We start from the raw sequence: 24577 nt of genomic DNA, 5'->3' as shown, positions 1-24577 counted from the left end.
TGAAGCATACCTCAAGCATAGAAGTCTACCTCAAGCTTGTCTTCTCCGTTTATTTCTTCAACATATTCCTTAATATTGAAGATCATCTCTTTAAGCTGAGGGCAGAACCATACTTTGATAAGCTCTAATGACGCAATATCTCCAAAACTGTCTGGGATCTCCATAAGCTTATCACAACTACTTATATCTAACATCTCGAGCATGGGAAAGGATTTCTCTGCATCAACCTGCCATTCAGAAAATTCCACACTATCCAATTTTAGATATTTGAGATTCTGGAAGGTGACATCTTCCATGTTCCATTCTTTCCCCTCCTCGATGATTGTGTCTACTAGAAATAGTACTTGAAGGTTGGGTAGTCTAGCAATTCTTGAAAGTGTATCAGATGTCAGAGAGAGCCATTGCAACCTCATTATCTTCAAGCTCAAAGGGAAGCCGTGTGTATATTCAGGGAATGAATCCCAAGAAGAAGCAGATAAACAGAGTTGTTCAAGTTCGTTAAGGACATCCAATCTTGGAAAACAAATCTTCTCTGCTGAACAATCTGGTAGTTGTCCGATACAGACTTCAAGGTTTTGAAGATTAGGAAACCTTTTGAAAATAATATCCTCCATGTCTTCTAAACGCGCGGGAAGGTAGAGCTCAGATAATGTTCTCAAATTTTCTAACCTTGAGTCCTCGTCTAACACAGTGATGTCCGGATCAAAGAGAGCACCCCCATTCATCCGTACATCTCGTAGCTTTGCAAGACTCCATAAACAAGGCGATAGTATCATGTATGATCCCTCCACGTTATCCACCATCAGAGTTTCTAGATTGCAGAGGTTTGAAAATGACGGCGGGAGAGCTTTTGCCCTCGTCTGAATGATTAAGTACTTCAAATGAACGAGCATACCAATTTCATTCAGCAAAGAATCTTTCAATGTTATGTCCTTCAAATCCAAACTTTTGAGAAGCCTCAAGTGTTTTAGGTGACTCTTGTGGGGAAGACATAACATACAGGCCTTCAGAGAGAGGAGGTGTTTAACATAAGGATTCTTCTTTTCTGGATTAAACACCACAAAATTTTCATTCAAACGAAATGTATATTTATCAAAACAAATGATAATTCCACGTGGCATAAGATCCGAAGAAGAAGAAGAGGAAGACGGAGCTTTTGAACCATCTATGAAGTGAAGCAGCTTTTCCTTTCTAGATTTTATATAACAAAAGTCATGCACAAGATCATGAATTTTGCAAATAGAATTATCAAAAGGTATTATCAAACTACTGGAAATTAACTCATCCACTACTTCTTCTGCACTTTTCATCTCAATCTGCTCCACAAGTCCTTGAGAAATCCACAAATCTTCCAACTCAAAGATCCTTATATCTCGGTCCTTTGGATAACTTGCAAGGTAAACCAAACACGGCTTTACGTGATCTGACAAATGGTCATAACTTAATTGTATAACCTTCACCACTTCCTCTTCATCCTTAAAAATAAAGGAACTCAAATTATCGAGAACTTCAAGCCACAAAGCCTCTTTCTTTTCCTTCCTTGAAATGACTCCACCGATTAGATCAAGTACTAAAGGAAGCCCATCACACTTTCGAGCTATCTTTTCTCCAACATCCTTTAGTTCATCAGGGCAACGTTCTTCTCTGAATACCCTTTTCTCTAATAACTCCCAACTTTCTTCTGATCTTAGCAATCGAAGATAAAGAGGATCACTGTGGCATTTTCCATGCAAGGCCACTTCCTTTTTTCGACTTGTTAAAATCACTCTGCTTCCTTTTTGAAATTCAGGAAAAGGTCTTGTTAGCTCATCCAATGTTGCAGTATCCCACATGTCATCCAAGACAATAAGGTACCGCTTTCCACATAGTTGTTTCCTCAGCTTATCAGCAATGTCATCATCTATGTCATCCTCATTGAATCGTTCTTTAACTTGATTGTAAATTTTCTGCAACAACTTTTTCTCATTACGTTCCTGGTCGACTGTGCACCAAGCACAAACATCGAAATGATCAACAATGGACTTATCATTATACACTCTGTAAGCCATAGTAGTTTTTCCAATCCCTGGCATGCCGACTATGGAAATGACATCTATCTCAGCTGGTCCGCTGGTGAGCTTCCTAATTATCCACTCAGTCTCCTCCTCAAAACCTACGATTATTTTACCAACTGTACTCGATGAGTTTCTTTCAACCGGCTTGTTGGGAGCGTTTGCAACAATAATACCGCTGCTCTTGGGGATCTTCTCTTGTACCTCTTTTTTGAGAAGCTTGATCTTTTCTACGGTATCAGGAAGTATGAAGATAAGCTGTAATAGACCATGATACCGGGCAAGAATTGAGTTAATGGCATGTTCCGCCTCATATGCCAAATCTAGAACNCAATATTTTCCATCAAGTTTAGGTTTGCATCACTTGCTTCATTCATATTCTCTTCTATGTTGCGAACAAGAACGAATACCTCCTTGGTAAGTTCTATAACACGTGCCAAGAGAACAAACAATTTGTCATGACGAATAACGTCCTTGAGCACATCAGTAAGAATAATCAATAGGAACTCTATCATGACATGAATGTTACACGTAGAAGCGCTAGGAGTAAGAACATTAACCATGTGCTCTTGTAGATGAATCAGAGTTTCTCTAAGAATGTCCGGAAAGGCTTCTACGAGCTGCTCAACTTCTTCCGACTTTGAACCTTTCAAATTTGTACAACATATGAGCATAACCTCCAGTTCAACAGGAATAACCTCCACAAGTAGATTAGCTAGCTTGGGGTCAACTACAGAGACATCTGATTTATCTGAATCTTCAAGTAGACAATCCAAAAGAGTAAAACAGAAGTTTACTATTCTCAGAGCCATAAGTTGAAGATGAGGTAAGACATATTCGATTGTTTCATACTCAACACAACCAATTACTTTCAACTCAAGGAAATCTCTTAAATTGTAAATTACATTCTGAAGAAGATTATATTGAGTCATTGATGGGAACATTGATTCATAACAACACCAGATTAGACATTTGAAATACTCGAGGATGGCATTTAAAAGTTCAATGAAACGATCCTCGGTCATGGCTGTTACACGACTTGGTTCAGCATATATATGTGAGCTAATATAACTTCTGATATTCACCAAGAGGTCATAAAGCTTTTCATTAACCAGCTGCATGTCTACCCCACTTGGATGACACAGTGACTGAACCAAATCATGAATCTCATTTGACATTTCGTCATTACAGCTTTCCAAAAGGAAAGGGTAATTAAGATGACAAAATGCGGACACACACGTCAGCTCCAATGTCAACTCTTCAATTAGACAGTTGTGAACACGCCTCGAATCTAACTCATATATGAAATATTGAAGATTGACAAGGTCCTTCCAATGAAGTACATCGCGGGATGGCACCTGCCAAAAGAGCAAATGTTGTTTCAAATTATGTTAATATATAGATGGAGATAGTTTAGATAGAAAAAGGGAACGACTGAGTTCGCCAAAACATGATAGCTTTGATTGACTCTAATTTTTACTCTTACATTACAACAAGCAACTGTTACAAGTGCAGAGGACTTTCTCTTGCTTTTTATGTTCTCTCCAATAGAACTAATTATTTTTTACTATAATTGAAAAGTTGAAGTCTTTGGCCCTTCAAAAATATATATTTTAAATGTACATTTCTTTTGTTACTTATAATTATATATTTTTTTATTTGTTTAATTTTATATTGGATGATAAATATATAGGGTAAAATAAGCAAATCATGTATTAGTATTGACATTGCTTAAAGTGCATTAAGCATGTTTTAGTCCTAGAATGCAAATATTCATTTACTTTGAAATTAAAAATGTTTTCCCCTTGTTATTACATAATTTTATTTTATATTGAAAAATTATAGGATTTTTTTTTTACTTTTATGATACAATAAAACTAAATGAAACATTTTCATCTAAAAAACGACTAAAATATTTTCTCCATGTTGAATTCTTAAGTAGATTACTATTTACTCATGAAAATATGAGTAAATATGGGTAAACTAGTATTTTACCCAACCCATTTCTTACCCAATCCATCTTTACCTATATCAAATATGGGTGGGTTGAATTATTACCCATTTTATGTTGACCCATTTTCAACCCGCCCAAATTTTACCCAACCCGCCCATTTGTCACCCCTATTCTTAAGCCATTCCAAACATGTTGTACTTAGGCCACCAAGGCCCGATTCTCATGATCTAATACAAGGTTTGATTATACTCTTGCCCTTACATTTATCAACCATAACATATGATTTAGTACATAGAGTTTAACTTATACCAGAAAGATTAAATCATTGATTCTTATAGGTTATAAAGATTATATTCACCATCTAAGTTACATAAAGCAACAAACATACTTACAAGAATATATTAATTATGTGAATGAAAAAAATAGTTATGCAACATACCAATGATTTGTTATCTTCCCCTTTTGTTGGTCCTTCATTTTCTTTTCCTCTTTCCATTCTCACTAATCAAGCTATAGTTTAAAAAAAAAATTCCTTCCTTTCAACTTCTCAAGAGAAACAATTTACATCAAACTAAGAATGAAGGAAAATCAAAGGTGTAATTAGAATCTTTTCTTTTCCAGTAGAGAGTTGTAAAGGTGTTAAAGATAAGCCCACTAATAATGTCTCACTAGGTGGGGTTCCTAATTGGTCTTTTGCCTTTTAAGAATATATTTTTCGGAAAAGGGTCAAAAATATATTTAAACTATGTGAAATGAACAAAAAATCCTTCATTTATAGTTTGGCTCAAAAATGTCCTTGCCATCAATTTTTGTCACCTATATAACATCATAGTATATCCATCTTTAATTTTCATTTATATAACAATAAAAAATAATTATAATAAAATAAGAATTTTTTTTTAAAAAAAAATTGAAGTAGGATAAACATTCACTAATTTTAAAAAATATTATTAGAAAAAATATGTGTTAAGAAGAAAATAAATAAAATATTTAGTTGGAAAGGCATTTTTGACCCATTAAATAATAATAAAGGCGTTTATGGACGAAAATAATGAGGCAAGGGTAATTTTGAACCAAATTATAAACGGATGACATTTTTGTTCATTTCACATAGTTTAAGGGTGTTTCACTTATGAAACTTGTTTCTCCTGCTTTCATTTGAAAAGTTATTTCCTTATTTTTATAAATTAAAAACTTATTTTTCTAAAGAAAAAAAATTGACCAATCAATTTTTTTTAAAAAAAATATATATTTCAAAAAATTGTGTATGAGAAGTGCTTGGAGGAATTGAGAATTGGAGTATTATTGGTACTAGAAAGAAGAAATAATTAGACATTGAGAATTGGACAATATAAAAAGACAATTCACAAGACTACTTTAGACTAAAGTCATATTTTTATATTTTCTTTTTAGTCTCATGGTCAAAAAGTTACACCTGCATTATCATCTTGTATCGTTCAATCAAGGGAAAAAGACATAAAATACCCCTATAATTGCACGAAAAGTCATTTACATAGGGTAAAATAAGCAAATCATGTATTAATATTGACATTGCTTAAAGTGCATTAAGCATGTTTTAGTCCTAAAATGCAAATATTCATTTACTTTTTGAAATTAAAAATGTTTTCCCCTTGTTATTACATAATTTTATTTTATATTGAAAAATTATAGGATTTTTTTTTTACTTTTATGATACAATAAAATTAAATGAAGCATTTTCATCTAAAAAAAGACAAAAATATTTTCTCCATGTTGAATTTTTATGTAGAGTACTATTTACTTCTTGAAAATATGAGTAAATATGGGTAAACTAGTATTTTACCCAACCCATTTCTTACCCAATCCATTTTTACCTATATCAAATATGGGCGGGTTGAATTATTACCCATTTTATGTTGACCCATTTTCAACCCGCCCAAATTTTACCCAACCCGCCCGTTTGTCACCCCTATTCTTAAGCCATTCCAAACATGTTGTACTTAAGCCACCAAGGCCCGATTCTCATAATCTAATACAAGGTTTAATTATATTCTTGCCCTTACATTTATCAACCATAGCAGATGATTTAGTACATGGAGTTTAACTTATACCAAAAAGATTAAATCATCGATTCTTATAGGTTATAAAGATTATAATCACCATCTAAGTTACATAAAGCAACAAACATACTTACAAGAAACATTAATTATGTGAATGAAAAAAATAATTAAATATTATAAACAACATACCAATGATTTGTTATCTTCCCCTTTTGTTTGTCCTTCATTTTCTTTTCCTCTTTCCATTCTCACTAATCAAGCCAAAGTAGTTCAACTTCTCTTTTTCAGTAGAAACAATTTACATCAAACTAAGAATAAAGGAAAATTGAAGATAAGGCTACTGATAATGTCTCAATGTGTGGTTCTTATTTGGTCCTTTGCACTTTTAGAATATATTTTTTGGAAAAGGGTCAAATATGCCCTTAAACTATGTGAAATGAATAAAAAGGCCCTCCATTTATAGTTTGGCTCAAAAATGTCTTTACCGTCAATACTTTGGTTCAAAAATGTCTTGTAGTCAATACTTTAGTCAAGAAATGCCCCTATAGTTACTAAATGGGTCAAAAATATCATTTTCCAAAATAAATATATTATTTCTTTTTCTTTTTGAACACATCTTCTTCCTAATTAAAATATATTTAAGGAACCCTATTCTTGTTTTCTTTCTTTTAAAATCACTTTAACAAATAAAAATATAGGGAAAAAAAATTCTTCTAAATCTCATTTTATCAATTAAAATAGGATAACTTCATGTACCCTTTCGACGGATAATATATGTCATATCTATAATATCATAGTATATCCATCATTATTTTTTATTTATATAACGATAAAAATAATTATAATAAAATAAGAAATATTTTTTTAATTATTTTTTTTCTGAATTGGAGCATAAACATTTGCTAATTTTTTTTAAAAATATTATTAGAAAAGGAATGTGTTAAAAAAATAAATAATATATTTATTTGGAAAATGGGCATTTTGACCCATTAAATAACAATAAGGGTATTTTTGGACGAAAGTATTGACGACAAGGACATTTTTGTTCATTTTTCACATAGTTTAAGGGCATTTTTAACCTTTCCCTTTATTGAGGTGGATAAGTTTATATTTTCATGTCATAATATTTTATAATTATATCGGGATATGACTTCCGTTGCTAAAAAACTTATATCTTATTAGGTATAAATTTGATTGTTAAAAGACAAAAGTTAAAGACCAACCCATTTAAAAGTCAAAACATGCAATTTTATGATTCTTATTTTGTCTAAGCAGTGAAGTGTTACTCCCTCCGTTTCAAAATAAGCGGTGTTTTAAAATGTCACTTGTGAAACTTGTTTCTCCTGCTTTCATTAAAAAAGTCATTTTCCTTATTTTTACAAATCAAAAAACTCATTTTTCTACAAAAAAAAATTGACCAGTCAAATATTTTAATAAATTAATATATTTCAAAAAAATTGTGTACAGAAGTTCTTAAAGGAATTGAGAATTGGAGTATTATTGGTATTAGAAAGAAGAAATAATTAGATATTGAGAATTGGACAATATAAAAAGACATTTCACAAGACTACTTTAGACTAAAGTCATCTTTTTATATTTTCTTTTTAGTCTCGTGGTCAAAAGTTACACATTATCATCTTATATTGTTTAATCAAGGAAAAAAGACATAAGATGCCCCTATAATTGCACGAAAAGTCATTTACACACTAATACTTTATTACGTTAAGGGTGTGTTTGGTACAAAAGAAAATATTTTCTTAGAAAATGTTTTATAAAATATTATGATACTAAAAGTTTGTCTTTAGCCAATTAATTAATCATTGGACCATTTTCTCAACCTTAAGGTATGATTATTGGTGTGAGGCCAAAAATATATATTTTTAATCATTATTTGCCTCACATTTATTATTTATATTTGTCCTTTTTGAGCATTAATTTTATGAATTGTGCTAAATAGTGTATTTTATTTATAGGAGTAAATTGATGTAAAGTTGAAAATTTTTGAGTCAAAACAAATTAAAGATGGAAGGTTCTTTTCTTCTTGTTGCTTTCTTAGAGATTAGTGGCTAAACACCCTTGTTCTGGGGCTGTAGCCACAAATTAAATGTTGATTATTTGAGATTTATGAATTAATTCTTGGTTGTCATTATAAGTTACTTTTATATTCTTGTTTTAGTATTTCTTGACTGGCCATCTAGAGATAAATATATTGTCTAATCTTAAAATCGGGAGAGGAGAGGTTAGATAGACCAAAGAATATAGAGAGCTCGATCGATCCATTTGATTGAGGTGATTTGTGTTTAGGAGTGACGTCCGGACGAACAACTTGCTTGGTTACGAAATAGGGTGAAATATAAATGCTAGCCAGTTAGTCTATTTATCTCCGCTCAACGATATAGTTAGATAGCTAACTGGAGTAGGCGACTAGAGGTGTACTGAACCCGACTCATACAATTAACCCTGTAAACCAGTAACTTGACAACTAAAATTAGTTCTAAGCCAAAAATATGATAAATGAGATTCATTGCATGCTGCAGCCGTGGAATTTTCCAACTATTGTAAGTAATTTTATTATTTTGTTCTTGCATTCTTTTATTTTGGCACTCTTAAATATATAATTAGACCAGTATAATTTAGTAAAAATAGTTAATTGACAAGTCATTTTGGTTTGATAATCTGGTTCTTTTAAGATCCACTATATTATTTGCACGACCGCGTACACTTGCGTGTGCAATTGGGAGCAACAAGTTTTTGGCGCCACTGCCAGGGACATACAAATTAACTATTCTTCTAAGTTATACTTTTTCTTTTTATTAATTTTTTTTTCTTTTTTTAATTAGTTTTTTTTCAACAATTATTATTTTTTCTTTCTTTGAATAATTTGGTACTCTTATTGATATGGATGATTGGGATAAATCATGGTTGGGTGATGAATGTCCTTTATGTCATATATGTGGTCGTCAATATATTCATTGGAATGGTTGCCCAAAATCTTATTCCCTTCCCCCAAACCCCTATTATGATTCTTCTGTTATTTATGATGTTGGTAGGGGCGATGAAGCGGAGAATGAAAGATAAGAGGCGCACCATGTGAATTCATTTGTGGAAAGTACAGACATGCTGGACAAAGTTACTTCAATAATCACGGAACAAACATTTGAATGCGTGGAAGAGCACAAAAAAATCATGAAATTTCTGGATGAGCTTGACGCTATTCAATTAGAAACTACAGTTGGTCAAATAATTGTAGGTTTTGAGGAGGAGACATAGTGGATAATTAGGAAGCTCACCAGCGGACCAACTATAATAGATGTCATTTCCATAGTTGGCATGCCAGGGCTTGGAAAAACTACTTTGGCATACAGAGTGTATAATGATAAGTCCATTGTTGATCATTTTGATGTTTGTACTTGGTGCACAGTCGACCAGGAACGTAATGACAAAAAGCTTGGTAATACCTTTCGATAATTCTATTTGCAAAATTCATGATCTTGTGCATGAATTTTGTTATATAAAATCTAGAAAGGAAAAGTTGTTTGACTTCATAGGAGGTTCAAACGCTCTGTCTTCTTCTTCTGGTATGATGGCACGAGGAATTACCATTCGTTATGATCAACGTCTCTTTCATTTGGAGAAGAATACTTATGTTAAACACCTCCTCTCTCTGAAGGTGTATGATAAGGATTGTCTTTCCTACAAGAGTCACCTAAAACACTTGAGGCTTCTCAAAAGTTTGGATTTGAAGGGCATAACATTTACAGATTCTTTGCTGAATGAAACCGGTATGCTCGTTCATTTGAAGTACTTAATCATTCGGACGAGGGCTAAAGCTCTCCCTCCGTCATTTTCAAACCTCTGCAATCTTGAAACTCTGGTGATGGATAACCTGGAGGGATCATGCATGATATTATCGCCTTGTTTTTGGAGTCTTTCAAAGATACGAGATGTGCGGATAAAGTGTTGTGCTCACTTTGATCCGGACATCAACGAACCAAATGTGTTAGATGAGGATTTAAGGTTAGAAAATTTGAGAACATTATATGAGCTCTACCTTCCCAGTTCAGAAGACACGGACGATATTTTCAAAAGGTTTCCTAATCTTCAATACCTTGAAGTCTATATCGAACAACTACCAAATTGTTCAGCAGAGAAGATTTGTTTTCGAAGAATGGATGTCCTTAACGAACTTGAACAACTCCGTTTATCTACTTCTTCTTGGGATTCATTCCATGAATATACACACGGCTTCCCTTCGAGCTTGAAGAAAATGAGGTTGCAATGGCTCGCTCTGACATCCGATTCATTGTCAAGAATTGCTAGACTACCCAACCTTCAAGAACTAAGTCTAGAATACGCAATCATCGAGGTGGAAAAAGAATGGAACATGGAAGATGTCACTTTCCAGAATCTCAAATCTCTAAATTGGATAGTGTGAAATTTTCTGAATGACAGGTTGATGCAGAGAAATCCTTTCCCGGTCTCGAGAAACTATATATAAGTAGATGTTATAAGCTTATGGACATCCCAGACAGTTTTGGAGATATTGCGTCATTAGAGCTTATCAAAGTATTGTTCAGCCCTCAGCTTAAAGAGTCGACTCTCAATATTAAGGAATATGTTGAAGAAATGACCGGAGAAGACAAGCTTGACATATACAATGTTCTTTGCAGAGAGATCATATCAACCTGTAAAGGCTTCAAATGATGAACCGATCCTCAACACATGTATGCCTTCTTCCAACGCGGTTTTTCTATATCCATTTTCGTTTATTGATAACTGTTTATCAAGTCTAAACAATGCTAGCTAGATATCAGTACTTGTGTTCTTTATTATAACGGATGAGGTATTGTATGCATGCGTGCTTTAATTTTCATTACCATGAGATCGATCTTATGTATTTTTTTATTCTTCTAAAGTGTTCGACTCTCGTGTTGAAGTTGTAATCTTCGGTTACCACAACTTACAAAATGATCATANTGCTACATCTAGGGATCTTAAATTAACACTCAAGAAATTTTATTCCTCGGTAAAATCTCACTCCACATGAAGGACGGCTCGAGTCTTAGTTCGAAAAATTCTCTGGGGTGTTACAGTTGTTTGTTAAAGTAAGTAGACATAAATTTCAATTAGTATCACAAAGTTTCAATTACAACTTATAATTAATGATTGAGTACTAGTTTATACTGTAATTTTTATTTTTTTCATATATATATATATATATAGTTAAGTTAAGATAGGAAGAGGGAACCTAATTAACTAATAAGTAGATGTAATTCTGTAGTTTAGCCTCATGATCATGTTAACTATCTGCCTGTTCATTTCCTTGACGCCCGCTTTGGTTATCACATTATTTTGTTGTTGTTGTTGTTACGGTTCTTTTTTTCTCAATGGTTTGTAATGCTTCCTCTAGTATTTATTTTGTCTTCCTTTCTTCTGTATGTTTCTTGATATGTGTTACTTGAGCCAAGGGTCTCTCGAAAATGGACTCTCTACCTTTATGAGGTCAGGGCCGTAAGTCCTGATCAGTACGCTCTACCCTCCAAACCCCACTTGTGGATTTCACTGAGTATGTTGTTGTTGTTGTTGAAGTATCCTTTCAGAACGAAGCTTTTGTTCCTTTTGACTCACATACATAACAATCGATACACGCTAGAACGTTTTAATGTCAACAAAGCCACTATTTTGAATTCTTTACATTGTCAGTGCACAAAACATCAACTCTTTTGAATATCCAATGCAACATTCTTTTTTTTTTTTGTCAGAAACCAATGGAAGGGTCAAAATTTATATATAGTCGTTTAACGTTATCTAGTGATTGTCATATTAAAGCAACTGATTTTACTAAACTTTATTGTATACACATCTTGGATACAAGTAATTGCAGTGCATTTTCTATAAAGTGAATGTTGAAAAGTAGAATGACTAGTGGTTGGAGTATCCGATATACATATTGGGGTTGACTAAATCCAAATGTGCATTAGGATTAAGTCCCACATTGTAAGTAAAATAGTTTCTGATAAAAATGATTTTATATTTCGGGCTTAAACCTATAACCTCTATTTAAGAATGAAGGTGTGCTTACCATTGTATTAAAATCGAAACATGTAATATACATAAATTACATCAGCCCAAATACATAAAGACAGACCATATTTGGGAATGCAAAAATCATCATACGCACTATTTAAATTTGAACTTGTATTGTGTTTACTGTAATTCATTACTTTAGTTATTTATTTGCAAAATAGAAATAAACTCGAAAAAGCGGGCAAACACAGTTACCATCTAGCAATAAATACGTGAAGAATCAATATCATATAGCCCCATAATGGTATATAGAAATATGCCGATTGAATTTCATGCTCTAGATTACTGTAAGTGCATGTAAGTACCTCTAAATACTAAATTAACTAAAAGAATTGAAATTTAACGACAAAAGAAATCTTAAAAATTATCAATAACTTATCAAACATGTTGAATAAACATATTTCTCGACAAAACTTGCTAACAAAGCAAAATAGATGTACATTTATCAATTAAGCTCAAACGTTTAAATTTGTTGTCTAATTTTATAGCTATTTCTTTTATAATAATAACATATCTCGTGAAATCCCAAATATTACATGTTCTTATGGAAACTTAACGATAAGTGGAATTAATTAAATATTAAGAATGATTAACAAGAAGTTAAACTTGTTTATTTAGCTAATTAGGATCTTTATTCCGTTTTACGTAATGATGATTAGCATGGATGTTTGGACACACATAAGAAAAAAAACAAAAAACTCTGAGGTCCAACACCTAGAAGATCTAGGAGTCATCGCAATTCACACATGCCATGGATAACCATTTATTTTCTTCTTTCTTTTGTCTTTTCCTCCCAATTAAAATGAATTTACGATAAGTATTTATTTATCCTTAATCAGAAATTTTAGATTCGACTGAATCTCTTTTGGGATGGAGCCTTCCTTTTTTGTTAGGGAGTATTTTACTCCTTCAAATTTAGTCAGACTCTAATATAACACCAAATGAGAAATTAAAAAAAAATTATATAAATAAATGTTGTCGTAAAAAATTTAAGATAAAAATTAATATTCATTTTTACTTCGATCTATTATTCCAAAAATAAATTTTCCCTTTTACTTTTTATATTTAACATATTAATTAAAAAAATTCTCCAGTCATTTCTTCAACATATTCCTTAATATTGATAGCCGACTCTCTAAGCTGAGGGCAGAGCCATAATTTGATAAGCTCTAATGACGCAATATCTCCAAAACTGTCTGGGATCTCCATAAGCTTATCACATCTACTTATATATAGTTTCTCAAGCACGGGAAAGGATTTCTCTGCATCAACCTGCCATTCAGAAAATTCCACATAAAGCAATCTTAGAGATTTGAGATTCTGGAAAGTGACATCTTCCATGTTCCATTCTTTCCCCTCCTCGATGATCCCATCCTCTAGAATTAGTTCTTGAAGGTTGGGTAGTCTAGCAATTCTTGAAAGTGTATCGGATGTCAGAGAGACCCATCGCAACGTCATTATCTTCAAGCTCAAAGGGAAGCCATATGTATTTTCTCTGAATGAATCACAATAAGAATATACATGAAGTTGTTCAAGTTCGTTAAGGACATCCAATCTTGGAAAACAAATCTTCTCTGCTGAACAATCTTCTAGTCCTCCGATACAGACTTCAAGGTTTTGAAGCTTAGGAAACCTTTTGAGAATAATATGCTCCGTGTCTTCTAAACAGGGAAGGTAGAGCGCAGATAATGTTCTCAAATTTTCTAACCTTGAGTCCTCGTCTAACACAGTTGGATCAAAGAGAGCACACCACTTCATCTGCACATCTCGTAGCTTTGCTAGACTCCAAAACCAAGGCGATAGTACCATGCATGATCCCTCTATGTTATACACCGATAGAGTTTCTAGATTGCAGAGGTTTGAAAATGACGGAGGGAGAGCGTTAGCCTTCGTCTGAATGAGTAAGTACTTCAAATGAACGAGCATACCGATTTCATTCAACAAAGAATCTGTCAATGTTATGCCGTCCAAATCCAAACTTTTGAGAAGCCTCAAGTGTTTTAGGTGACTCTTGTAGGAAAGACAATGCTTAATCCCATCATACACCTTCAGAGAGAGGAGGTGTTTAACATAAGGATTCTTCTTTTCTGGATTAAACACCACAAAATTTTCATTCAAACGAATTGTATATTTATCAAAACGAATGATAATTCCACGTCGCATAAGATCCGAAGAAGAAGAAGAGGAAGACGGAGCTTTTGAACCTCCTATGAAGTGAAGCAACTTTTCCTTTCTAGATTTTATATAACAAAAGTCATGCACAAGATCATGAATTTTGCAAATAGAATTATCGAAAGGTATTACCAAGCTACTTGAAATTAACTCATCCAATACTTCTTCTGCACTTCTTATCTCAATCTGCTGCACAAATCCTTGAGAAATCCACAAATCTTTCAACTCAGAGATTCTTAAATTTTTGTCCTTTGGATAACTTGCAAGGCAAACAAAACACGGCTTTACGTGATCTGACAAATGACCATAACTTAATTGTATAACCTTCACCACTTCCTCTTCATCCTTAAAAATAAAGGAACTCAAATTATTCAGAACTTCATGCCACAAAGCCTCTTTCTTTTCCTTCCTTGAAATGACTCCACCGATTAGATCAAGTACTAAAGGAAGCCCATCACACTTTCGAGCTATCTTTTCTCCAACATCCTTTAGTTCATCAGGGCAACGTTCTTCTCCGAATACCCTTTTCTCTAATAACTCCCAACTTTCTTCTGATCTTAGCAATTGAAGATAAAGAGGATCACTGTGGCATTGTCCATGCAAAGCAACTTCCTTTTTCCGACTTGTTAAAATCACTCTGCTTCCTTTCCGTAATTCAGGAAAAGGTCTTGTTAGTTCATCCAATGTTGCAGTATCCCACATGTCATCCAAGACAATAAGGTACCGTTTTGCAAATAGTTGTTTCCGCAGCTTATCACCAACTTTATCATCTATGTCATTCTCACTAAATTCTTTCAAACCAATAACTTGATTGAAAATTTTCTGCAACAACTTTTTCTCATTACGTTCTTGGTCGACTGTGCACCAAGCACAAACATCGAAATGATCAACAATGGACTTATGATTATACACTCTGTAAGCCAAAGTAGTTTTTCCAATCCCTGGCATGCCGACTATGGAAATGACATCTATCTCAGCTGGTCCACTGGTGAGCTTCCTAATTATCCACTCTGTCTCCTCCTCAAAACCTACGATTATTTTACCAACTGTACTCGATGAGTTTCTTACAACCGGCTTGTTGGGAGCGTTTGCAACAATAATACCTCTGCTCTTGGGGATCTTCTCTTGTACCTCTCTTTTGACAAGCTTGATCTTTTCTACGGTATCAGGAAGTATGAAGATAAGCTGCAATAGACCATGATCTTGGGAAAGAATTGAGTTAATGGCATGTTCCGCCTCATATGCCACATCTAGAACACGAGTCCAAAGATCTCTATGCAACTCTTGCTCAACATACCCGAAGAACGATCTTATGATTTCCAGGTCTTCTTTCACCTGCTTAATTTCTTCTTTTATCAAAGCAACTGAAGACGCATTGGAATTGGCCAAGTCATTCAAGTTTATGAGTAGAAGAGTCATGAAGAGCGGTCCATCACTCATGGGGAAGCAGAGCTGAGACGAGTCTGCACGGGCTTTAAAGAAATCATTCTTGAGATCTTCCTTGAGGAGTTCAATATTTTCCAGCAAGTTTAGATTTGCATCACTTGCTTCATTCATATTCTCTTCTATGTTGCGAACAAGAACGAATACCTCCTTGGTAAGTTCTATAACACGTGCCAATAGAACAAACAATTTGTCATGACGAATAACGTCCTTGAGGACATCAGTAAGAATAATCAATAGGAACTCTATCATGACATGAATGTTACACGTAGAAGCGCTAGGAGTAAGAGCATTAACCATGTTCTCTTGTAGATGAATCAGAGATTCTCTAAGAATGTCCGGAGAGGCTTCTACGAGCTGCTTGATGAAAAGTCCAACTTCTTCCGACTTTGAACCTTTCAAATTTGTACAACATATGTGCATAACCTCCAGTTCAACAGGAATAACCTCCACAAGTAGATTAGCTAGCTTGGAGTGAACTAGGGAGTCATCTAATCCATAGAATTTGTCCACTCGATAATCCAAAAGAGTAAAACAACAGAAGTTTACTACTCTCAGAGCCATAAGTTGAAGATGAGGTAAGACATATTCGATTGTTTCATACTCAACGCAACCATTTACTTTCAACCTATGGAAATCTCTTAAATTGCCAATTACATTCTGAAGAAGCTCATATTGAGTCATTGATGGGAAAATTGATTCAGAACAACACTTGAGTAGACGTTGGAGATACATGAGGATAGCATCTAAAAGTTCAACGAAACGATCCTCGGTCATGGTTGTTAAACGACTTGGTTCAGCATATATATGTGAGCTAATATAACTTCTGATATTCTTCAAGAGGTCATAAAACTTTTTACTAACCAGCATGTCTACTCCACTTGGATGAAACAGTGACTGAACCAAATCATGAATCTCATTTGACATTTCGTCATTACAGCTTTCCAAAAAGAAAGAGTAATAATGATGACAAAATGCGGACAAAAACGTCAGCTTCAATGTCAACTTTTCAATTTGATCCATGTAAAGAAAAGTTCGAACACGCCCACTGTTTAACCTCTCTATGAAATCTAGAAGATTGACAATGTCCTCGCGAAGTACAACGGATGACACCTGCCAAAAGAGCAAATGTTGTTTCAAATTATGTTAATACATAGATGGTGATAGTTTAGATAGAAAAAGGAAACAAACTGATATAGTAGAGTTGTGAAACTCACCAAAACGAGATGACACAAACATGTTTTGATTGTTGACTCTAATTTTTACTCTTACATTACAACAAGCAACTGTTACAAGTGCAGAGGACTTTCTCTTGCTTTTTATGTTCTCTTCGATAGAACTAATTATTTTTCACTATAGTTGAAAAGTTGAAGTCTTTGGCCCTTCAAAAATATATATTTTAAATGTACATTTCTTTTGTTACTTATAATTATATTTTTTTATTTGTTTAATTTTATATTGGATAATAAATACATAGGGTAAAGTAAGCAAATCATGTATTAGTATTGACATTGCTTAAAGTGCATTAAGCATGTTTTAGTCCTAAAATGCAAATATTCATTTACTTTGAAATTAAAAATGTTTTCCCCTTGTTATTACATAATTTTATTATATTGAAAAATTGTAGGATTTTTTTTTTACTTTTATGATACAATAAAACTAAATGAAGCATTTTCAATATTTTCATCTAAAAAATGACTAAAATATTTTCTCCATGTTGAATTCTTAAGTAGAGTACTATTTACTCATGAAAATATGGGTGAAATATAGGTAAACTAGTTTTTTACCCATATCAAATATGGGCGGGTTGAATTATTACCCATTTTATCTTGACCCATTTTCAACCCGCCCAAATTTTACCCAACCCGCCCATTTGTCACCCCTATTCTTAAGCCATTCCGAACATGTTGTACTTAGGCCACCAATGCCCGATTCTCATGATCTAATACAAGGTTTGATTATATTCTTGCCCTTACATGTATCAACTATAGCAGATGATTTAGTACATAGAGTTTAACTTATACCAGAAAGATTAAATCATCAATTCTTATAGGTTATAAAGATTATATTCACCATCTAAGTTACACAAAGCAACAAACATACTTACAAGAAATATTAATTATGTGAATGAAAAAAATAATTAAATTTTGTATGACATACCAATGATTTGTTATCTTCCCCTTTTGTTTGCCCTTCATTTTCTTTTCCTCTTTCCATTCTCACTAATCAAGCCAAAGTAGTTTAAAAAAAATAATCCTTCCTTTCAACTTCTCGAGAGAAACAATTTACATCAAACTAAGAAAGAAGGAAAATCAAAGGTGTAATTAGAATCTTTTCTTTTCCAGTTGAGAGTTGTAAAGGTGTTAAAGATAAGCCCACTAATAATGTCTCACTAGGTGGGGTTCCTATGTTCCTTTGCCTTTTAAGAATATATTTTTCGGAAAAGGGTAAAAAATGTTCTTAAACTATGTGAAATGAACAAAAATATCCTTTATTTATAGTTTGGCTCAAAAATGTCCTTGCCATCAATTTTCGTCACATATATAACATCATAGTATATCCATCTTTAATTTTCATTTATATAACGATAAAAAATAATTATAATAAAATAAGAATTTTTTTTTAAAAAAAAATTGAAGTAGGATAAACATTCACTAATTTTAAAAAATATTATTAGAAAAAATATATGTTAAGAAGAAAATAAATAATATATTTAGTTGGAAGGGCATTTTTGACCCATTAAATAATAATAAGGGTGTTTATGGACGAAAGTAACGAGGCAAGGGTATTTTTGGACCAAATTATAAACGGATGATATTTTTGTTCATTTCACATAGTTTAAGGGCATTTCACTTATGGAACTTGTTTCTCCTGCTTTCATTTGAAAAGTCATTTCCTTATTTTTATAAATTAAAAACTCATTATTCTAAAGAAAAAAAATTGACCAATCAATTTTTTTAAAAAAAAATACATATTTCAAAAAATTGTGTATGAGAAGTGCTTGGAGGAATTGAGAATTGGAGTATTATTGGTACTAGAAATTAAAGAAGAAATAATTAGACATTGAGAATTGGACAATATAAAAAGACAATTCACAAGACTACTTTAGACTAAAGTCATCTTTTTATATTTTCTTTTTAGTTCATGGTCAAAAAGTTACACATGCATTATCATCTTATATCGTTCAATCAAGGGAAAAAGACATAAAATACCCCTATAATTGCATAAAAAGTCATTTACACACCAATAATTATGAACATATTTTACTTGATCAGTGCGTGTGTATAACTTAAATTTTTTTGTTCCTTCTTCTCATACAGGCTTTATTTGTATGCTTTATAATAAGCACCATAACCTATGGATCAATGGCAACAATGGGGTACTTAATGTATGGACAAAATTTAATGTCACAAATAACATTAAATCTCCCTACCGGGAAAATTAGTTCAAAAATCGCGATATATATAACACTCGTTAATCCAATAACAAAGCATGCTCTTGTCGTCTCTCCAATTGCAACGGCTATTGAAGATAAATTACCTTTACGAAAGAGTAAATTTATCGTAAGCTACTTCATCAGAACATTTTTAGTCATAACACTGTCATTGTGGCGTTAACCGTTCTATTCTTTGGATATGTCATGACATTTACGGGCGCTCTTTTGGGCGTTACCGTGTCGATATTGTTACCATGCCAATGCTACCTCAAGATCAAGAAGCCTTCATAGTTGAAAGTTATGTTTATTGGGATGATTTTGGTTTCTGGTTCTTCAATTGCCATATCTGAAACTTACACTTCTTTGAAAAACGTAATTAGTCATGTCTAGAGGTGACAAATGAACGGTTTGGACAAAATTTGAATGGGTTAGAATGGATTGAATCAATGGGTCGTTGCTCAATCCTGTCCTAAGTTTATTTGGACTATAATAAGCTGAGTCAAAATGGGCTAAATAATGATTTGTAGCCCAAACCACCCAACTTGACCCCACCATTTTTCTTTTTGGAAATATCAATAAATAGTATAAACTAAATATTCCCAAACCAATCAAACATTGTGTGCACAAATTCAATTAGGGAACCAATTTGCATAACTTCTATTTTCTGCTAAGCAAGTTAAATTCAAAGCCTAGTGACTTCACCGTTATAGTGGGTAAAGTTCAGTTACTTCAATGTGATAATCAATAAATTTGTGACTTTACTATCAAGGAACATACAAAAGAAAGGAAGGCAAAACAAATACTATAGGAAGCATTATAAACCATTTAAGAAAAAGAAACCGTAAGAACAACAAAATAACGTTATGAAAAGCAAGCACGCATACAATATAGAGAACACAAGTACTGATAGCTAGCTAGCACTGTTTAGACTTGATAATGACAAAAATAGCAGATAGTAACAGAACAAAAACTACAACAAAACAATATACTAATCAAGGTACAAGAAACAACAGACAAAGTAACATACCAATGAGTTGCTTGCTAATTTCTCTATTTCTCCTTCATTTTCTTTTCCTATTTCCATGTATGCAATTCTCAAACTCTGATGTAGAACACAACAATTACTCTACTAATTAGTCTCTAATTAACACCACAAATGTTTGAAAATATTAATTTGTAAAGAAGAAAGTATTAACACCCAAATATTCTTCAATAATCATACCTTAAAGTTGACAAAATGGGACAAAAGCAGTTGAAATAATTACTTGGCCAAAGACAAACTTGAAAGGCCAAAGAAGATTTAAAAAATTACTCCAGTACTCCCCCGTTAAAAAATTACTTCAGTACTCCCGTCCACATTTAATTATCATATTGCGCTTTAGAAAGTCAATTTTTAATTTGCATATCAATATGATAAAAAAATACATCATAAAATGTTTGTCAAAGTTGTTTGACTCTAAAAAAAGAAACCATAACAATTAAAAGTGAACGAAGGAAATAATTTATATAAATTATTATTTCTGAACATAATAGTATCACATAGCACTTTATTTATTTTCAAATATTTGACCTTTTAATTTATAAATTACGTGAAAAATATTATAAATTATAATAAATTAATAATTTAAAAATGGAAAAATTAGATAATTTTTTTTTAACTCATTTAATTCTCGAAATCCGAATATTATCACAGGATGGAGGCAGTAGTACACATTATCATCTTAGTCTTTGTAAATTAATTGTCATCTTCAAGTCTCTGTAATCAATTGTGGAAAATATAATATTTTACACTCCACTTGTTTTGAGATTACCTATAAAAAAATTCTTTTTTTTTTTTTGGTTTGTAAACTTCCCTATCTGATTCCAATTGGATGTTCTTTTTGGGCTTGGCAGGGAAAGAAAATATTTTTCTAAAAACATTTGTGTATAAGACGTGAGAGTTGAGTGGTTTGTGTGTGGGGCTACGCAAGTAAGGGTGATGATGAGGTGTATTGAGAGTGGAAAGAACACATTTAATGAGTGTCACTTTTATAATTTTTTTTAAAAAAATAAAGTCATTAAGTTGTCCCAACTCATTCTCCTTATGTATCGTAGACATTCGATGCTTATTGCATGACACATAAATTTTAAAAGGTGTTTAGATGATCATTTTGTAAGTTAATGTCATGTTAAAAGCCTATATTAAATACTTAACGCAATAAAGTATTAGTGTATAAATGACTTTTCATGCAATTATAGGAATATTTTATGTCCTTTTCCCTTGATTAAACAATATAAGATGATAATGTGTAACTTTTGACCATGAGACTAAAACGAAAATATAAAAAAAATATGACTTTAGTCTAAAGTAGTCTTGTGAATTGTCTTTTTATATTGTCCATTTCTCAATGTCTAATTATTTCTTCTTTCTAGCACCAATAATACTCCAATTCTCAATTCCTTTAAGCACTTCTCTTACACAATTTTTAAAAAAATGAGTTTTTGATTCACATAAATAAAGAAAATGACTTTTCTAATGAATGCCGGAGAAATAAGTTTTACAAGTGACATTCTAAAACACTACTTATTTTGAAATGGAGGGAGTAACACCTCACTGCTCAGACCAAATAGGAATCATAAAATTGCATGTTTTGACTTTTAAATGGGCTTGTCTTTAACTTTTGTCTTTTAACAATCAAATTTATACCCAACAAGATATAATTTTTTTACCAATTGAAATCATATCCCGACATAATTTATAAAATATTATGATATGATAATATAAGTGTTATCTCCTGTATTCAGATTAGCAAACCAGAAATAATAAAAGATGAAAAGAAAACCACAAAGAACTATCCGAGTCCACAGAACCCACTGTGTGTCCTTAAGAAATTTAATCCCCTCAAGTACTCGATGTTGGAGATTAATTCCTCCCAAGATAAAATGGATTAACCATTAAAGAAGTAGCGGTACCTCAAACTTTGATAATTTCAACGAACTCCAAATGACAGCAACGAATCACACACAGAGACACGATCGATCGATTTTGTTTTGTAAGAAATGTATGCAAAAGAAGGGAAGAATTCGATGCAGAAAAATGAGAGAAAACCTCTCTATTTATAGCCAACAAAGGGTAAAGGTCACAACCCTTTGGAAAGAAGACAACCTTTCAGAAAGAAGACAACCTTTCAGAAAGGTCACAACACTTTGGAAAGGGCATAACCTTTCAAACAGTCACAACCCTTTAGAAAGGACACAACCTTTCATAAAGTTCACAACCCTTCGGCATAGTCACAACTCTTCAGGAGAGTCACAACCCTTCATTTCCTGTTCACACCTTTAAAACCCAACAATAAGCTTATCCAACTAAATAAAGAGAAAGGGTCAAAAATGCCCTTAAACTATATAAAATAAACAAAAATGCCCTCCATTTATGATTTGGTCCAAAAATGCCCTTGCCGTCAATACTTCCATCCATAAATGCCCTTATTGTTATTAAATAGATCAACAATTAATGCCCATTTTAAGAATAAATATATTATTGATTTTCTTTTTAACACATTCTTTTTCTAATAATATTTTTTAAAATTATCAAATACTTATCCTACTTCAATTCAGAAAAAAATAAAAAATAAAAATATTTCTTGTTTTATTATAATTATTTTTTATCGTTATATAAATAAAAATTAATGATGGATATACTATGATCTTTATCGTCCATCAAAAGGGTACATGAAGTTATTCTATTTTAATTGATAACATGAGATTAAGAAGAAAAAAAATTTCCTATATTTTTATTTGTTAAAGTGATTTTTTCAAAAAAAAGAAAAAGAATATAGTTCTTTAAATATATTTTAATTAGGAAGAAGGTGTTTAAAAAGAGAAATTATAATATATTTATTTTGAAAAAGGACATTTTTGACCCATTTAGTAACTATAGGGCATTTTTTAACTCATAGGCATTATTGCATTAGGATTTCAGTGAATGTTGGACGTTGCGCAGAGGGCATTGGTTACCCCTCTCATTATTCCATTCTTGTCCAGAGTTTGTTGAGTTACACTTTTGTGATTATGCTGGAGGGGACAAGTCAAGAAGGACTAGTGTTGGACCGATGAAAACATTTGTTGCAGTGGACTTGAATCTCCAATTAAAGAGAGCGAGATATCTGTACCTCAGCTTGAAGAGATTTTATTTTGTAATCTTGTAATTGTGTTATTTTGTAATTTTTCACTAACAAAAACTTTATCTAGCTAGATATATGTAGAAAGTTTATGTGGAATTGAAAGGTGTTTGGAGGAGTCAATGTAAATACAGTCACACATTATTGCTTCTCAAATCTAGCACTTTCAATGTTTTTCAGATTGCAGATCAGATATATAGCTGAAGCAATAAATAGGACCTTCCAGCTTATAATTTTGTTTTAGAATAATGTTTCCACTCAAAGTGTTTGTTATACTCATGTCCAAGTTAGATGTCTAAATGATTCAGGTATCCTACGCCAGTAAAAAAAGAACCGTAACAACAACAAAATAATGTGATCTAACCAACACGGGCTTCAAGGAAATGAACAGGCAGCTAGTTAACATGATCATCATGAGGTTAAAATACAGGATTACATCTACTTATTAGTTAATTAGGTTCCCTCTTCCTGTCTTAGTACTAAATATATGTAAAATAAAAACTAATTGAAATTCATGTCTAGTTATGTTCCCTTTTCACAAGTTGTCATTCTCAAAATACCCTTTCTACTAAACAACTAAACATTCCAACTTCAAGAATGCACATCTAGACACCTCAACGTTGACATAACACATATATTACGAAAGGTGTCTAGATGATCATTTTGTAAGTTGGAGTGTTTAGATAAGGTGTATACTATCCATATCAATGCGCTATGCGCGCCAATTTCAAGTTAGTCAATGGAACTTGTTTCATGCTTTGTAGATTACAAGTTCAATACGAAAGTCACACACTTTAGAAGAATCAAATAATACATAAGAAGTCCAAAGGACAGGAGAAGAAATTCAAGGGTAATTGTTACAACTGTGGTAAGGCTGGTCACAAGTCTTTTGATTGTCGTGCTCCAAGAAATGACAAAGACAAAGACAAAGACAAAGGCAAAAGTCAAGCAAACATCGTGGAAGAGATAGAAGATGCAAATGACCTCTGTGCAGTGATCTCAGAGTGCAACTTAGTTGGAAATCCCAAGGAGTGGTTTCTCGACTCAGGTGCCACTCGACACATTTGCTTTGCGAAAGAAGCCTTTGCGACGTATACTCCTGCTGAGTTTGATGAAGATTTGTTTATGGGGAACACAACAACCACAAGGATTGTAAGAACTGGGAAAGTAATGTTGAAAATGACATTCGGCAAGGTGTTGACTCTGAACAACGTTCTGCACGTTCCTACTATTAG

At 32.6% G+C, this 24577-nt stretch overlaps 2 protein-coding genes across 4 annotated transcripts in view; one reads left to right on the top strand and one right to left on the bottom strand.

Moving 5' to 3' along the window:
• LOC125868387 (uncharacterized) overlaps positions 1-24577 on the top strand; it is a 93735-nt gene that overhangs the window by 45195 nt on the left and 23963 nt on the right. The window lies entirely within an intron of this gene.
• Positions 12-24577, bottom strand: part of LOC125868999 (putative late blight resistance protein homolog R1A-3) — a 130546-nt gene continuing 105980 nt past the window's right edge. Inside the window, exons 4-5 of the mRNA XM_049549554.1 lie at positions 14628-15893; positions 12-1454 (exon numbers count right to left, since the gene is read on the bottom strand). Coding sequence (XP_049405511.1) covers positions 12-1454; positions 14628-15893 — 2709 coding nt within the window. The remainder of the gene's footprint in view (positions 1455-14627; positions 15894-24577) is intronic.

This window comes from Solanum stenotomum, chromosome 6, assembly GCF_019186545.1.
Source record: "Solanum stenotomum isolate F172 chromosome 6, ASM1918654v1, whole genome shotgun sequence".
Taxonomy (NCBI): domain Eukaryota; kingdom Viridiplantae; phylum Streptophyta; class Magnoliopsida; order Solanales; family Solanaceae; genus Solanum; species Solanum stenotomum.
The sequence above is the reverse complement of the archived record's forward strand: the minus strand, read 5'-3'. Positions and strand labels throughout refer to the sequence as shown.